The following is an 18728-nucleotide window of genomic DNA, read 5'->3' as shown; positions in this document are numbered from 1 at the left end:
TAGGAATGTTAACCCATTCTTGTCTAATGTAGGATTCTAGTTGCTCAACTGTCTTAGGTCTTTTTTGTCGTATCTTCCGTTTTATGATGCGCCAAATGTTTTCTATGGGTGAAAGATCTGGACTGCAGGCTGGCCAGTTCAGTACCCGGACCCTTCTTCTACACAGCCATGATGCTGTAACTGATGCAGTATGTGGTTTGGCATTGTCACGTTGGAAAATGCAAGGTCTTCCCTGAAAGAGACGTCGTCTGGATGGGAGCATATGTTGCTCTAGAACCTGGATATACCTTTCAGCATTGATGGTGTCTTTCCAGATGTGTAAGCTGCCCATGCCACACGCACTAATGCAATCCCATACCATCAGAGATGCAGGCTTCTGAACTGAGCGCTGCTAACAACTTGGGTCGTCCTTCTCCTCTTTAGTCCGAATGACACGGCGTCCCTGATTTCCATAAAGAACTTCAAATTTTGATTCGTCTGACCACAGAACAGTTTTCCACTTTGCCACAGTCCATTTTAAATGAGCCTTGGCCCAGAGAAGACGTCTGCGCTTCTGGATCATGTTTAGATACGGCTTCTTCTTTGAACGATAGAGTTTTAGCTGGCAACGTCGGATGGCACGGTGAATTGTGTTCACAGATAATGTTCTCTGGAAATATTCCTGAGCCCATTTTGTGATTTCCAATACAGAAGCATGCCTGTATGTGATGCAGTGCCGTCTAAGGGCCCGAAGATCACGGGCACCCAGTATGGTTTTCCGGCCTTGACCCTTACGCACAGAGATTCTTCCAGATTCTCTGAATCTTTTGATGATATTATGCACTGTAGATGATGATATGTTCAAACTCTTTGTAATTTTACACTGTCGAACTCCTTTCTGATATTGCTCCACTATTTGTCGGCGCAGAATTAGGGGGATTGGTGATCCTCTTCCCATCTTTACTTCTGAGAGCCGCTGCCACTCCAAGATGCTCTTTTTATACCCAGTCATGTTAATGACCTATTGCCAATTGACCTAATGAGTTGCAGTTTGGTCCTCCAGCTGTTCCTTTTTTTTTGTACCTTTAACTTTTCCAGCCTCTTATTGCCCCTGTCCCAACTTTTTTGAGATGTGTTGCTGTCATGAAATTTCCAATGAGCTAATATTTGGCATGAAATTTCAAAATGTCTCACTTTCGACATTTGATATGTTGTCTATGTTCTATTGTGAATACAATATCAGTTTTTGAGATTTGTAAATTATTGCATTCCGTTTTTATTTACAATTTGTACTTTTGTCCCAACTTTTTTGGAATTGGGGTTGTATTTAACTTGTTTTGCTTTTGAGCCTGTAGCTAAGTACTGTGTGTTTTTGTCAGGCTGGAGGTCAGGTTCACTCTACAGATGCTAGATGGACCCTGGAGGACCTTCAGGAGCAGAACCGGCTGAGCAGGAGCAGGTCACTTCCACGCCGACACAAAAGGAGATGGCCACAGTATCGATCAGAGGGCGTTCTGCCCAAACCTGCACCCGAGGAAGAAGAGCCCTTCATCTTAGACCTGAAGAACTTCCCTGATCTTGCTAATGCAGATCTGGGCTCGCAAAATCCAAATATCCAGGTAAGATCAGACCTAGATTTCTGTTTGCACAGAGCAAATTAGAACAGCTTTGATTATCATCCTACAAGTTGCTGTTATAACATTGCTGTGTGAGAATGGTATGTTTCAAAATACCTCCATAAGCCAGCATTCACATCAGCAAGTAACAGGTCCCTTGCATCACTTGTGGTTTGTCTCTTGAGAGGTGTGTAGCAAGCGATAATGTTGTCACTAAAAAACACTGTATGGTAGGGTTTTTTGTTTGTTTGTGTGTTTGGTTGGTTCTGAAGAGAAATAGTACTAGATATCTAGTATATATCGACTTTAAAGCTAGTTAGCTCAATGCAAACTAAAAAAATGCTCTTTTCACATACTTGCCAACCCCCGGAGAATGAAAAGCGGTAGATCAGATTGTGTGACGCAGTCGTGCCCTTCTAGGGGGATCCAGGGTTATGCTGCAAGGAATTTTTTTTTTTAAAGTGCATTATCCTGCATTCTGAGTGCCATATTTGAAGAAAATTGATCAAGAAATCGGACCAAAATACTTCACAAAATGCTGCTTCTCACCTCGCCTCAATGCTTTGATGCTGGATGATTAGACAACCAAGTCGCCTTAAATTTGTTGTCATAGCAAATCCTTTTTTTTCTTCGGAGTTTTCATTGCTCACAATCACCAGAGTGTGTTTGGTTTTTACAAACACTGGCGCGATTTGTTGTATGTGACCTCATTGCGGGCAGCACAGCACGGTGGTGTACTGGTTAGCACTGTTGCCTCACAGCAAGAAGGTCCTGGGTTCGAGCCCAGTGGCCGACGAGGGCCTTTCTGTGCAGAGTTTGCATGTTCTCCCCGTGTCTGCATGGGTTTCCTCTGGGTGCTCCGGTTTCCCCCACAGTCCAAAGACATGCAGGTTAAGCTAATTGGTGGCTCTAAATTGACTGTAGGTGTGAATGTGAGTGCGAATGGTTGTCTGTGTCAGCCCTGCGATGACTTGGTGACTTGTCCAGGGTGTACCCCGCCTCTCGCCCATGCTTAGCTGGGATAGGTTCCAGCTTGCTTGCGACCCTGTAGGATAGGACAAGCGGCTACAGATAATGGATGGATGGATGTGACCTCACTGCAGATTGGCTAGAACTATAATGAGAACCAAAGGAATGGTGCGATAGATAGGATGACCAGACATCCCTGTTTTCCAGGGACAGTCCCCATTTTTGGTGGCCTGTCCCCGGCTGGAGCTGTCCCCAGAAATGTCCCTGTTTTTAACCATGACTGACAGACCCCAAAAAAAAAGACAGAAAAAAACCCTAGACCCAAACATCTCTCAGATTTTCAGACGCCTCATGTATTGTTTTGTGGATCGCTTTAAGATGGGATCAGGCAGATAGCAGACATTCTAGAACATTGGTGCGGATTTAAGGGGTGGGGAGGGCGCTCCTGCCCCCTGCCCCATCCAAAAAAAAAAGAAAAAAAAGTTTTAGTATTGCAGATACCGAGATATGCCTGCCATTTTTTATTTACTTAAGGTTTAAAAAAATAAACAAAATAATTTATGTGGGATTGAGCTGAAGAGTTTATGGTATAATTTATATTTAATAGTAGGTCCTAGCTTAGGTTTTTTCGCTCATGACACGAATGCAGTGAAAAGCAAGCTGGGCGAGTCCTGTTGGATTTTAACAGGGCTCGGGAATTTCGTGCATCGACATAATAATATACTGTATGCCCGGATTGCACTGTAGACTCCATGTAAAGGGTGTGCGCCATCCTTTTATGTTTATGGTATTGTTAACGCACATGTTCAGAAGCCAAAATGACAAGATGCTGCAGCAGGCTTACTGCATACACACACACGTGTCGGCTGTCCGGCTACTGCTCGTGTTCATTAATAAAGTCTCCCTGTACTCACTATACCCTGTGTATGTACATGGGACACGTGCTGTTTTGGGGGTGAGCCTCACTTTGATTTATACAACTGCGGCTGGATAGGTCTGTGAGAGACATTGATTTTTGCAATGGCTCTGACGAAAATCTGCTTGAAATCCCCTGAGTCTTGGGAACTAAGACTTATTATAGGACTTGTTCATGGGCAACTCACACAATCATTGTATCGTTATCTCAGTCTATTAGACTCAGGAGCTCAGATTGCAGTTCTTGACTTTGTATTATAGACATGCAACTCTTGCAGTCTTTGTTTATAGTTATCTCCATATTAGGCTCTGTTTTAAGTGGCCATTTACATTCCCTCAGTTTATCTGGGTATATTCACTGTCTTATATGTACATTGAATATCCTGAGCAGGAGCTCAGATTGTAGTTGCTAAAATAGTAATAATTTATTGATAGTGGTATGCAAAAGTTTGGGCACCCCGGTTAAAATTGCTGTTACTGTGAACAGTTAAGCAAGTTGAAGATGAAATGATCTCCAAAAGGCATAAAGTTGAAGATGACTCGTTCCCTTTATATTTTAAGCAAAAACAATTTTTTTTTATTTTCTTCTTTTACATTTTCAAAATGACAAAAAAGGAAAAGGGCCTGAAGCAAAAGTTTGGGCACCCTGCATGGTTAGTACCTAGTAACACCCCCTTTGGCAAGTATCACAGCTTGTAAATGCTTTTTGTAGCCAGCAAATAATCTTTCAGTTCTTACCTGGGGGATTTTCACACATTCGTCCTTGCAAAAGGCTTCCAGTTCTACAAGTTTCCTGGGCTGTCTTGCATGCACTGCTCTTTTGAGATCTATCCACAGATTTTCAATGATGTTTAGGTCAGGGGACTGTGAGGGCCAGGGCAAAACCTTCAGCTTGTGCCTCTTGAGGTATTCCATTGTAGATTTTGAGGTGTGTTTTGGATCATCGTCTTATTGTAGGACCCATCCTCTTTTTAACTTCAACTTTTTTACAGATGGTGTGATGTTTGCTTCTAGAATTTGCTTGTACTTATTTGAATCCATGCTTCCCTCGACCAATGAAATGTGCCCTGTGCCACTGGCTGCAACACAACCCCAAAGCATGATTGATCCACACCCATGCTTCAGAGTTGGAGAGGTGTACTTTGTCCTGGAATTTGCCACTCTTTTTTCTCCAAACATGCCTTTGCACATTGTGGCCAAAAAGTTCTATTTGATTTCATCAGTCCACAGGACTTGTTTCCAAAATGCATCAGGCTTATTTAAGGCTACGTTCACACTGCAGGCTGAAGTGACTCAAATCCGATCTTTTCGCCCATATGTGGCCTGTATCCGATCTTTTATTGACAATATGAACGACACAGATCCGATTTTTTCAAATCCGACCCAGGCCGTTTGGATATGTGGTGCTAATTCCGATTCCTATCCGCTCTTTTCATATGCGACTTCAGTCTGAACTGCCAGGTCGCATTCATCCGACTTACACGTCATCAACAAGCCACAAACGTCACTATTCTGCGCTGAAGTAGGCGGCGGGTCTCTCAAAAAAGTTACAACAACATGGCGCATAATCACAGGCGCAGATAGAGGGTGGGACGAGTCATATTTAAATTCACCTCGTTCGGTCCCCCCTACTTATAGGGAGGAAAAAACGTCTATGCTGTCTTTCTTTGCATAAGGCAAACCTCACGGAAAAATCAAAAGACTAATTACCATTCGGTTTATTGAGGTGCACAGCAGTGTATACATATAGTTGCAACAACTCACATAAAACAAAACAAAGACTGATATTCGGTTGGTTGAGCTGCGCAGACTGCACAGGTTGCGAGCTCGAGCTTGGTTGCTATGGTTACTAACAACAAGTTTGACAGGCATGTTGGGGTTGGTTTGCTGGCAGCTTTGTCCCCCCCAGTTCAAAAAACGTATCTGCGCCCCTGCGCATGACATCAATGCGAGGGACGCTTCGGGCTGTGAAGGTTCTGAATCTTCTCAATGGAAGGACGCAGAGGTTAGGGAGCTGATTTCCATTTGGGGGGATGCAGCTATTCAAGCTAGATTGGATGAGTCATACCGCAACTGGGCGGTTTTACTTCCGTAAACACTGGCCATGCTCACTGCGTGTGACGTCGTTGTATCCTGCAGTGCGCATGCGGAACACTTTTAGGTCGCTTTTCGTTCATACTGAGGATCACATACAAGTCGCATATATTTGTTAATGTGAACGACCTCACAAAAAAATCGGATTTCACAAAAAAATCGGAATTGAGCATTAAGCCTTGCAGTGTGAACGTAGCGTTAGATGTTCATTTGCAAACTTCAGACGCTGAATTTTGTGGCTCGGACGCAGGAACAGTTTTCTTCTGATGACTCTCCCATGAAGGTCATATTTGTTCAGGTGTCGCTGCATAGTAGAACAGTGCACCACCACTCCAGGGTCTGCTAAATCTTTCTGAAGGTCTTTTGCAGTTTTTTTTTTGCCAACAAGCAGTTCTTTCAGAAAGTCTTCATCTTCCAGACCTCACCTTGAGCTACACTGTTTCTGTTAACAGCCATTTCTTAATAACATTACAATCTGAGGAAACAGCTACCTGAAAACACTTTGCTACGTTCTTGTAGCCTTCTCCTGCTTTGTGAGCATCAATTATTTTATTATTCAGAATGCGAGGGAGTTGCTTAGAGGAGCCCATGGCTGTTGATTTTAGGGACAAGTTTGAGGAGTCAGAGAATTTATACAGCTTTGAAATCTGCATCATCTGACCTTTCCTAACAAAGAATTTGAACAAGCCGCAGCTCAATAAGCTAATTAAGGTCTGGAACCTTGGTAAAAGTTACCTGAGAACTCCGATGTATTGGGGTGCCCAAACTTTCGCATGGTGTTCCTTTTCTATTTTCAGTCTCCAATTGTACAAAACAAAAATAATACACAAATCCTACAGAAAACACTGAAAAGAAATGTCGTCTTTACCTTTATGCCTTTTGGTGATCATCTTCATAATATCTTGATACGCATTTAATGAGAGGTCAGTTATGACAGTATAAGATGAAATCATTATCATTTTTTTCCTCCCATTTTTGTCCACTAAAAAGAAACAGGAACTAATTGGAGGTAGGAATTAAAGTTCCTCAAGTTGTGAGCGGGGAACTGAAAAACCATTAGACCAATATTTCTCAACCACTAATTGGCCGCAAAGCCCATTATGTTTGTTTTTTTTTCAAGTTGAGGTGAATTTTTAGTCAGGTACAGAGGACTTTCATGTGACGTCATCTTTACTGCGGATTTGTTTACGTGGCCATGTTGCCTGGTGAGCTTTGTGTTTGCCAGCAACTTCCACAAGTGTACTGATTGTGTAGATGAGGCCAAGCACCATAAAATGTGCTAGATCTAGGTCCTGGTTTATTTATTACTGTTAGACATCCACGTTTGAGCTTACCTCTCACATAATAAGGTATTTATCTTTATCGAGAATTCCCCATAACATTCCGGTACGAAACATGCCTCGAAATATCGGAAGGCATCTGTACTTTTGTAATCATTTTGCATCTCCAGTGTTTTTAGAAGTCCAAATACTAAATGGTTCAGGATGTCGTAGTGTCCCAAATCCAGTAGCTCGTTTGCCGAACACTTTTTTTTTCAAGTGGAATAAATACATTTGTGGGGAAATTATGAACAAGGCTTTATTTTTGTCACATTCCTCCTGCATTTAATCCGCACCATGTGCACACGCGCGCGCAAACACAGAGAGAGAGAGCAAGAACACGCAGAATAAATAAATAAGTTTGTGGGTAAATTATATGGATCTGTAATGCCTGCTGGAAGAGAAGAGCAGGGAGGATTGAGAATCGAGCAGCTGTGGTTTGTTTACACCCGATACTAACACTTGTAGCGTGTTAGCAACCATCACAAAGACATGAACAAAGCCCAAAAATGTCTCCTTACTCAGGCATAAACGGTACAGGATTTATCTTGTAGTGTCCTGATCCACAGATCTTTAACCCAGCCACATTTAAAAAGTTATACGCCTCCATGTTCTTCCAGGTTTTCATCTGTGTGTCCGTGTAGAACAGACCTGGGCATTTTACGGCCCGCGGGCCGCATCCGGCCCTTTGGTTCATTCTGACCGGCCTGCGTAAGGTTAATTAGAAATTACAAAATAAATGTATTTTCTAATTTTACCTCATGCATGGACTGAATGTGCATTGCTTTTATTTTGAAGTTGTGTTCAACAAAAACGCAATGCGCGCGACATGAACATGACATGAAATCCCACGAAACCTAATCCCGCGATAACTACTTCCGTAATTTGTCCAGACCAACCACAAACTTGTACGTCATCCTTCAAACGGTCCAACCAATCACATAGTGTGACGTCACCAGCAGGCGCCGGAGCCCGAGCCGATCTGTAGATCTGATACCTACACCGAATCGACGTTATTGGGAGCAGATCACAAGAAGACTTTAGCCCCCAAAATGTCCGCAAAAAGAAGAAAGGTAGATGCCGAATGCAGGGCTTTCAACAAAACATGGACTGTATCTTGCTTGATATTTGGAGTAGAAAGACAATATTGTGATGTCTTTATTGTGTTTTGGGGTGAATGTGACTGAAAAAAAAATGGTACAAACGTTCACATTTTGTTAACCATTGTTTTGGGAAATTTCATTGAATAAATGACATTTTTTGTAAGGCAACCTCGTTTTTTCCATACTCTTACCAGTCTTAGCAGCTTGTAAAAACAATGTTATTTACTGCTTTATAAAAAAGAAATACAATTAATATTATGCAGAATTTAGTTCAGCCTTTTGGTCCGGCCCTCCACAAAATTTTCTGTTTCTCATGTGGCCCCATGGAAAAAAAAAATTGCCCACCCCTGGTGTAGAATGATGTCTGCAGCACCAGGTAGTTTGAGATGTCGGGGAACTCAACGGATGGATAATTTTCCAACTTGTAGGAAAAATTCTTCTTTACTAGTATGTACAGTAAGGATCTAATCCCATTTAGTGGTTTCTATATCCACTTCTTGGTTTTAATAATTTGCTTATTTGCTGAACACAAACATGGCAGTAAGTTCTTGTGTTAATGGACCAGACTCCACTTTTGGATCATTAATCCCTTTTGACTGAGAATGATCTGCATGCATGGTCTGGCTTCTGATATGTCCATAGAGTTTTAAATACTACAATTAAAAACAGTTTGTTTTTATTGCATTTATTTAATCCCTGGGCTCCCATCTGTAACAGGGAGTGATGTTGCATCCCATTAATACACTTTACAGTAGATTATTAGATTCTAATAGAATAGTGTGATACTTAGAGTGGGTGGGTGGAGCACAGAAGTATGGCAGGCCAGAACTGAGTTTCCAAAAACTCTTTATTGTGACACTTTTCAGTGTTACACTCTCCCAGACACTCAGACGCGCGCACACACACACATCAGTCGTCTGGTTGGGGAGAGAGCTCCAGTCCTCCACTCTCTCCCTCCTTATATAGGGTGCGGTCACTGGGGAAGACACACACACACAGGTTAATTGACATCAGGTGCAGTGATTCTTCCACTTACCTTCCCTGACTCCGCCCTCCGGTCCCAAACCGATGCTTGATCACGCCCCCGCTGCCACATACCCCCACCGCCTGACTCAGGCCGGGCAGCTGTCCGGCCTGCAGCCGACTCCCCCCTTGGCGGGAGAGGAAGTCCGCCACGACCGTCTGTGCCCCTGGCCTGTGGATCACCTTGAAGTTAAAGGGCTGGCGTGCCAGATACCAACGGATGATCCGTGCGTTGGCATCCTTCATGCGGTGGAGCCACTGGAGGGGCGTGTGGTCCTAACAGAGGGTGAAAGGGCATCCCAGCAGGTAGTAGCAGAGGGCGAGGACCGCTCACTTGATGGCTAGGCACTCCTTCTCTATTGTGCTGTAGCGCCCTTCATGCACTGACAGCTTCCTGCTGATGTACAGCACGGGGCGATCCTCTCCCTCCACCTCCTGGGACAAAACAGCCCCCAGCCCTCTGTCCGACGCATCCATCTGCACCATAAAGGGGAGAGAAAAGTCAGGGGAGTGTAACAGTGGCCCCCCACACAGTGCAGCCTTCACCTCAGAGAAAACCTGCTGGCATTGCTCCGTCCACTGGACCGGATCTGGTGCCCCCTTTTTAGTGAGATCAGTCAGCGGGCTGGTGACATCCGAATAATTAGGTATAAACCTACAATAGTAGCCAGCCAGCCCCAGGAACTGTCTCACCCCCTTTTTGGTCTTGGGCCTCGGGCAGGCCGCAATCACTGCTGTCTTATTAATTTGGGGACGCACCTGCCCATTGCCCAAGTGGAAGCCCAGATACCGTACTTCCACCCGCCCAATCGCACCCTTCTTTGGGTTGGCCGTGAGACCCACTTGCCTCAGCGACTCAAGGACGGCCCTCAGGTGTTGCAGATGCTGCGGCCAGTCATTACTATAGATTATTATGTCGTCTAAGTATGCGGCTGCATAGGTGGCGTTGGGGCGGAGGACCCTGTCCATCAGCCGCTAGAACGTTGCGGGCGCCCCAAACAGCCCAAAAGGAAGTATGACAAATTGGTGTAAGCCAAACAGTGTGAAAAAAGCCGTTTTTTTCTTGGGATAGTGGAGTCAAGGAGATCTGCCAATAACCCTTTGTCAAATCCAGTGTCGAATAAAAGCGAGCCATGCCTAGTCGATCCAGCAACTCGTCAATACGAAGCACTGGGTATGCATCGAATTTAGACACCGCATTGACTTTTCTATAGTCCACACAGAACTGGACCGACCCATCGGCCTTGGGAACAAAGACCACTGGGCTGCTCCAGTCACTGTGGGACTCCTCGACGATGCCCATTTCGAGCATAGCCTCGAGTTCTTCCCGAACCACCTTTTTCTTGTGTTCGGGTAGCCTGTAAGGGTGGCTGTGCACTACCATCCCCGGGGGCGTCTCAATGTGGTGTTCTATGAGGCGGGTGCGGCTGGGCAGGGGCGAGAACACGTCTGAAAATTTGGTCTGCAACTGGGCAACCTCCATGAGTTGGGTCGGGGAGAGGTGGTCTCCACAGGGGACCGGAGAGGTAAGCGATGTCAATGCTCCTTTTTGAACCTCCGGCCCCAGCTCCGCCTTCTCCGGAACCACCGACACCAACGCAACGGGGACCTCCTCATTCCAGAGTTTGAGCAGATTGAGGTGGTAAATCTGTAGTGCCCCACCCCTGTCCATTCGCCTCACCTCATAGTCAACGTCCTCGACTCGCTGTGTGACCTCAAAGGGTACTTGCCACTTGGCGATCAATTTGGAGCTCAATGTGGGCAACAGTACGAGTACTTTATCTCCCGGTGCGAACTCCCTAAGGCACGTACCCCTGTCGTACAGGCGGATTTGCCATTCTTGGGCCTGCCGCAAATTCTTCTGGGTTAGGTGTGTGAGTGTGTGGAGTTTTGCGCGCAGGTCAATAACGTATTGGATTTCATTTTTGCTTGGTGAAGATTCCTCCTCCCAATTTTCCCACAGTACATCTAGGATGCCGCGCGGCTTACGCCCATATAATAATTCGAACGGGGAGAACCCCGTGGAGGCTTGTGGGACCTCTTGCACTGCAGATAACAGGGGTTTGAGCCACTTATCCCAATTGCATGTGTCCTCGCGTACAAACTTTTTAATTATGTTCTTGAGGGTGCGACTGAACCATTCAACTAAACCGTCCGTTTGTGGGTAATAAACGCTGGTGCGGATCGGCTTAATTCCTAGTAACCCATACAGATCATGCAGTGTGCATGACATAAACAAAGTGCCTTGATCAGTCAGAATCTCTTTGGGGATTCTGACTCGGGAGATGACGTGGAAGAGCGCTTTGGCAATACTGCGTGCTGAGATATTGCAAAGAGGCACTGCTTCCGGGTATCGCATTGCATAGTCCACCAGAACTAAAATAAAGTGATACCCTCGTGGTGACCGATCTAATGGCCTGACGAGATCCATCCCAATTCTTTCGAACGGGGTCTCGATTAATGGCAGAGGGCGCAGCAAAGGCACTTTTGAAATGGCCGCTGGATTTACTAACTGGCATTCGCGACATGCCGTACACCACCTACGGACATCGCCACGAATCCCTGGCCAATAGAACCGGGCCATTATTTGGGCTAGTGTTTTATCTTGCCTCAAGTGTCCAGCCATGGGATTAAAGTGAGCCGCCTGGAATACCAATTCCCAGCGGCTCTTTGGGATCAAAAGCTGCGTGATCTGCTCTTTAGTCTGAGTGTCCTGCATCGCTCAGTATAGTCTATCCTTCATAATAGAGAAATAGGGGAAGGACGGGGTGGCGTTTGGTTGGAGCGTTTGACCATCGATTACTCTCACTTGGTCAAACGCATGCCGCAGAGTCTCGTCTCGCAACTGCTCTAATGGGAAATCCGCGAGGGATTCCCCGAGAGAGGGAGGAGGAGCCTGCTGCTCCTCACTCTGATGTAGAGATAACGTAGACGGCTCTGTGACAGCTGCTCCCACCAATGCAACACCGGGACCTCCCCCTGCTGAACTACGGCAGGACCCACTCTTCACTAAATGAGTCATTAATTCCCGAAATCCCGGCCAATCAGTCCCCAAAATTATCGAGTGGGTAAGGCGAGGATTAACCACCACCTTCACACTAAATTTCTCCCCTTGAAATAAAATGTGGACGGACACTAAAGGGTAGTTGTAAACATCCCCGTGCACACACAACACCTTCACCAATTGTGCTCCCCCCAATGCCTTGTCTTGCACCAGGCTTTGGTGGATTGAGGTCTGATTACAGCCAGATTCCACCAAAGCCTGATACGTATCCCCTTGGACACTAACTGGTATGCGATACGCTCCAGTCCAATCGAGGGCGGTTCCTGGCGCATCGGGAATCTGGACCACAGCGCCCACCTCCATTGCCAAGCACTGATGCTGGAGGTGCCCCGGCTCCCCGCAGCGCCAGCAAACCGGCCCGGGCTTTCTCTCTGCACCAGCGCTCTGGGGCTCACTCACCTGGGGGGGGAGAGACAGACACAGAAGCGGGAAATTGGAGGGCACTGTGGGTGCAGCGGGCCAGCTGGGGTGAAGCCGGCCCCCACCTCCGCGGTGGGGGAATGGGGCGAGGACGAGACACAGAAGGGGAGGGGGAGAGAGAAAGGAGAGAGGAGAGGAGGAAATCTGCGATCCTGCCATGGGAACAGCCACCAAATGATCTTCCGCCAACTCGATGGCCTGATCCAGTGACGCCGGATGATGGCACTGGACCCACTCCGCAGTTCTTTCGGGAAGTCGGACGATGAACTGCTCCAGTGCCACCAGATCGACGATTTCCTCGGCGTCGCGGTTGTCAGCCCTCAGCCACCGCCGGCAGGCGTCCCGGAGTTGCTGGCCAAACGCGAACAGCCGGCCGACCTCCTCTAGGCGTAGAGCGCGGAAGCGCTGGAGTTGTTGTTCAGGGGTGCGCCCCACACGCTGGAGGATGGCCCGGCGCAGGTCTGCGTAGACGAGCCGGCTGTCGGCGGGGAGCTGTAGCATGGCCAGCTGCGCCTCGCCCGTTAGCAGGGGAGGAGGTGCGCCGCGCACTGTTCCACCGGCCAGCCCCAGGCCTCTGCTGCTTGTTCGAATAGCGCAAGGAAGGCCTCGGGGTTGTCGTGAGGTGGGGTGGGCTCGCGGCGGTGGAGGCGGTGGACCCCGCCGACGCAAGGAAGTGCCGGAATGCCTGACGATCTTCCTGTTGCGCTGGCACCAGGGCCTCGAACCGTTGCTCTTGCTCCTTTCGGAGGGCGACCAGCGCCTGGTGCTGGCTCTGTTGGGCCGTGGTGAGGACGTGGATCAGGTCTGCGAAGGGGGAAGACTTCATGGGGCTGTTCTCCTCTGTGCTCCATTCCCAGGTTTTGGCACCACTGTGATACTTAAAGCGGGTGGGTGGAGCACAGAAGTATGGCAGGCCAGAACTGAGTTTCCAAAAACTCTTTATTGTGACACTTTTTCCAGCGTTACACTCTCCCAGACAAGCGCATGCACACACACACACCAGTCATCTGGTTGGGGAGAGAGCTCCAGTCCTCCGCTCTCTCTCCTTATATAGGGCGCGGTCACTGGGGAAGACACACACAGGTTAATTGACATCAGGTGCAGTGATTCTGCCACTTACCTTCCCTGACTCCATCCTCCGGTCACAGACTGATGCTTGACCACGCCCCCGCTGCCACAAATATCTCATCTCATCTCATTATCTCTAGCCGCTTTATCTGTCTACAGGGTCGCAGGCAAGCTGGAGCCTATCCCAGCTGACTACGGGTGAAAGGCGGGGTACACCCTGGACAAGTCGCCAGGTCATCACAGGGCTGACACATAGACACAGACAACCATTCACACTCACATTCACACCTACGCTCAATTTAGAGTCACCAGTTAACCTAACCTGCATGTCTTTGGACTGTGGGGGAAACCGGAGCACCCGGAGGAAACCCACGCGGACACGGGGAGAACATGCAAACTCCGCACAGAAAGGCCCTTGCCGGCCCCGAGGCTCGAACCCAGGACCTTCTTGCTGTGAGGCGACAGTGCTAACCACTACACCACCGTGCCGCCCCTGCCACAAATAGATAAGCCAAAATAATTGGGGATCTTTTTATGGGCCCCAACTCGTTACAAGTATGAATAGGTGGGCCTTGAAGTAGAAAAGGTTGAGAACCCCTGCATTAGACCCAAGTGCAGTAGAATTGGTCCAAGGAATCATTTGAGCCACGTGATTGGATCGCTGTTGTATAAAGCAGCATGGAGAACATGTTATCACTCAGTCTGTTGGAGAATTTAGCTACGATTTTATCTCATACGCTGTGATCTTGCAAAACGGTTAAAATTACAGTCTAAAACCAGATTAACTTGTTAAATTTAACGCGGGTGTATTTTAGCAGGGAAAACACTGAAATGGAGTTTTAGTGAAGTTCAGAAAACTATTTACTTAATGGCTCAGAGAAATTGTGCTAATGTGCTGTCATTTTGGCAGTTTGGAGGTTGGAGGCCTCATTGACTATCTGTATGCTTTGGCATCCATGCAAAAGACATTTACAGCAAATTATTGTTGGGAAACATAACAAATATGTTCCTTTGTGACAGTGATTGGTCCTGTAGACCTTCCACCTACCTGATCAACTTGTAGTAGTTCAGAGAAATGAATTAATTTCACTTGGCACCATTTTGCGCTGGATGCAGTTAACCTGTGCACTCATTGTAATAACAGTATGAAACAATGTGATTGCAAAAGAGAGTTGGTTTTTTATGCACTTACTGGCTGTGTCGCGGCTGTTCTTAAGCAAAGAGGCCTCTTAAATTACCCGATGCGAGACCTCTATGCTAGTGGAGCGCAGTTCGGCCGTCTCTCTCAAACCTTTCCGCAGAGTTTATAAAAGAGGGAACAAAAACAAGGAAAATCCAGAAGGTGAAAGGCCAGTGTATTATTTTAACAGTCTGTTTTTAATGTTTACTGCAAGAGCTTATCCAAGTCGTTTTAAATGTGCCTTTAAAATGAAGTAAAGTAGGGTCCTTTTTTATTTTTAGTGCTATTACATTGTTTGTGTTCATGAGGATTTGAAAGGAAATGAAGTTAGACTTCTGGGAAAAAATACACAATTGACTTTTATAACAGGGAAAAAGTTGAAGCTGTCCAAGTGGGAACGGTCCATCGTGCATGAATACCAGACAAAGCTGTTTTCATTTGCATGTGTCCTTATTTGTTTTATTTGCTTTATTAAGTCTTTTTTTATACATCGTAAGTATAATACATTTTCAAGGACAGAGGAGTTTGTGCTAGCGAATGTTTTCTGATCGAGAAACTTGACTTGCACTCTGTAAGGCGAAAACAAGTTGTGTAAAATGAAATAAAGCCAGAAGTGATCCACAGCTCTCTCAATCAGCCTTGTACAAACTGGCTTAAAGGAGAACTTTGTCATTTTGTTCTCTGCTCTCTGTGCAAAACCAATTGCAGTAAAACACTGATGAGCTCTGTTCCTGCTGGGGGCGGGGCTAAGTCCAGGAAAATAATTAATGACAGTATGGTGTGATGAAATGGAATTACTGTTAGCATCCCAGAGTTGATTATTTCCCCATAACAGCCTGCCTCGAAGTGTTTCATTCCTCTAATACCACAGCAATTTGCCAACTCTAATAAATGTTTTAATTATTAAAGAATACATACGTTATAGTTCCATTAAACCTATACTAACATTTAGCGTTGAAACAAGTTAGTCTGTGTTCTCATGTATGATGCTGGTTAATTTTTCTAGAAGTTAAAAAACGCTACAGACTGCAAAATGTAGTCTCCCCATCCCCTGTCTTTCTCATTTCAGAAAACGTAAAGTTACAGAGACTCCTTTCATAAATGTTAAATGAGCATCTTACAGAACACCTCAACGTATTTAAGTTATTCCACGAACTCGAGTCGTACATGAGCTGATAGCCGACGAGGCGCGTAGCACTGAGTTGGCTATAAACCATGTACAACGAGATTGAGTGGAATAACTGTTTTATCCTATCCACATTCACTGGATTTTGTAGCCTGGCAAGCCAGACTAAATGTGAATATTTAGTCTGGCCTCGATCCGTAGACATTTCCGAAGCGGGTAGGAGGAACAACCCGCTGTCTTTCAAACTGTCTCTGTGCGCATAGGCCAACGCTCTGACCAATCAGCGCAACAGTGACTGTGACGTAGTCAGAGCGCGCAGTGGGGGAGACCTTGAAATTAAATAATTTTTCAAAATGCGTATTAATTAATAAACAGGTTCTAGATATTAAGAAGTTTGGAGATAATGACCACAAGTTTGGAGTCTGTACCACATACACATTTTTTTTCCAAGTGTTTTTCAAGGGTTTGCTTAAACTGTTTTTGAGAGTTTTTATTTAGTGGTGTTTGGTGAAATAATTTCCCTTAAATTTAAAATAACGGGAAAATAAGAAACAATCAAAAAGTAATGTTTCAAAGCTGTTTATTAATTCTTCGTACTGCACAAACTAGCCCCATCCTTTTGGCTACGAGCGGAGCCAGCTGGTAGATCAGACTTTTGCCATAGCCGGTCGGCAAAACAGCGAAACGTCCTTCTTGAAAAGGAATGAGCGGAGAGCCTCTTCCTGCTCATGTTTCAACGAAAACTCCAAGTCTAATTCTTCTAAAACTGATTCCAAAGCGGAGTCAAACGCGCGCTGTTCACTAGCCGTAGCCATCTTTCCTGTCGCGCAGCTTTATCGTCACTCCTGCAAAAGCCCGCCCAAAGAATCCAAACAAAAACCTTGCGTTGTGATTGGCGGGCACGATTTGATGCCTGGGGTGTTTTTGTTTATATGGTGCAAGACTAGACCCATTCGCTAGGCAAAAAATATTTTTGGCCGCTAGGCGGTTGGGTCTAGTTTACTAGGTTATGGATTTTGAGAAACGGAGCGTTTTTTTTTTTTTTTGCAAATTTGATAAAAACTTTTCACAAAACGTCTGACAAAGTCATTTCCGCTTAGAATGTAAACAACCTGATGAAATAACAGTAGCAATTTGTGAAAAATGCTATAATTCTTGAAAAAAAAAGATACGTTCTTACCCTCAAATACTTTTTATTCCATATTTTGTGGCTTTTTTGTATTTTTGGGGGTTTTGTTTGCGAGTACAGTTTTTATTCCATCCTCGGTTGGTTCAGCAACACGCTCTGCCGTTTCATTTTTCTCTAATCACCGTATATGAGGTGATATCCTAGTAGTAGAGCAGCCAATCAGAATGCACGATTGCTCGTATCCTGTGAATGTGGATAGAATAATAACAGTTATAAGCATTACATGTGTAATATTAGCAGATTAAAACCTCCTTATACTCTGTAAGAATTATAAGAATGTACGACCTGCTCACGTGTTCTGGCAAATCGAGGAGGAGGAGGATGAAGACAAGGCCGACTGACGTAATGGCTGTTACTACGGTAGCTTAATCACTACGATACAGGGATTTATATAAACCGCTCCTGGAACCATCAGATTGTTGTCTCAGGAGCAACATAAACAGACGGTTCTCTGTCTCGGCTTGCTGAGGAAACAGAATATCTTTACCATCTTGCAAGTCATGGCATGGTGATCCTGTCACGATGTAAACATCCTCTGAGGAGTTGACTTGAGGGATGCTAAAAGGGCATTTTCACAGTTTGGTAATCACTAGGGAGTTCAGACAGGAATTTGAAGTATGGCCAAGAGATGTAAAACTTATAAATTATAAATCTTTGAAAATTCTGATTAATTAAAAAAAATCAGGCAAATCAGTACAGTGGTTCAGTTTTTATGGACGTTTTTAGGTCTCGGATATTGTTGTTTTCAGAGAAATGGGCCTGTATAAACAATCGGCAGTTAGCAAGGAACAATGGTGTTTTTTAAGAAAAACAAATTCCTAATCCTGGAAATAAAACTGTTCCTGTTACTAAATTGCCAAATTTGTTCATTTTTTGTGCTACGTTGTTTTTCCCCACAGAATCCAGGCATTTCAATTTTTTTTAACTTCTCTGCATAATTAATGAGACTAAATAGCATAAAAATATCTAATTTACATGCGGTTTACGAGGCTAAATGGTAATATCAATAGGTTTTCTTTTTATTTTATTGCATGAACAATATCTGGAAGTTTCTGTGGGCCATGAACCTCTTTAAAGTGTCTCAACCAGCTAATTTGCATATATAATCTGCATATACAGGCTAATTTGCATACAGTCATTAATTAGGCCGAATTAATGTAAAAAAAAAATATATATTCTGTCAGTAAGTTCAGCTGAACGTGCTTTCAGTGGCCAAACCATCCTTCTGGCAGTCATTTAAAATGTGGCTATAAACACCATGAAGGAAATAGGCATATTAACATCGTTTGCATATAACTGACGATTCTGAAACAAGGAGTGCTGGTGTTCAGAAGCAGCCAAACAGTTGTTCCTCAGTTTAAATAATTGAAATGAAAGTACTAAATTGGGCACAAGCGATCAATCTGTCTCGCTATATATGCTTTTTTTTTTTGCAGATCGCGCAATTTACCTGGAAAATTTGTGGCAAATTTGTGAGATTGGGTGATGGTTTGAAATGTATGTTTTGAGTATTGAACAACCTGTAGCTATAGTATGGTTTGAAATCTGCATACGCACACATCCCACAATGCACTAGGGCAGGGGTTCTCAACCTTTTCTACTTCGAGGCCCACCTATTCATACTTTTAACAAATTGGGGCCCATCAAAAAGATCCCCAATTAT

General features: G+C 45.1%; 1 protein-coding gene across 1 annotated transcript in view; it reads left to right on the top strand.

Annotated features, from left to right (window-relative positions):
• Positions 1-18728, top strand: part of ism2a (isthmin 2a) — a 67655-nt gene that overhangs the window by 15194 nt on the left and 33733 nt on the right. Inside the window, exon 2 of the mRNA XM_060933715.1 lies at positions 1359-1598. Within this exon, the coding sequence (XP_060789698.1) occupies positions 1359-1598 (240 nt within the window). The remainder of the gene's footprint in view (positions 1-1358; positions 1599-18728) is intronic.

This window comes from Neoarius graeffei, chromosome 11 (assembly GCF_027579695.1).
Source record: "Neoarius graeffei isolate fNeoGra1 chromosome 11, fNeoGra1.pri, whole genome shotgun sequence".
Taxonomy (NCBI): Eukaryota; Metazoa; Chordata; class Actinopteri; order Siluriformes; family Ariidae; genus Neoarius; species Neoarius graeffei.
Note: the sequence above shows the minus strand (reverse complement) of the source record. Positions and strands in the feature narration are given on the sequence as shown.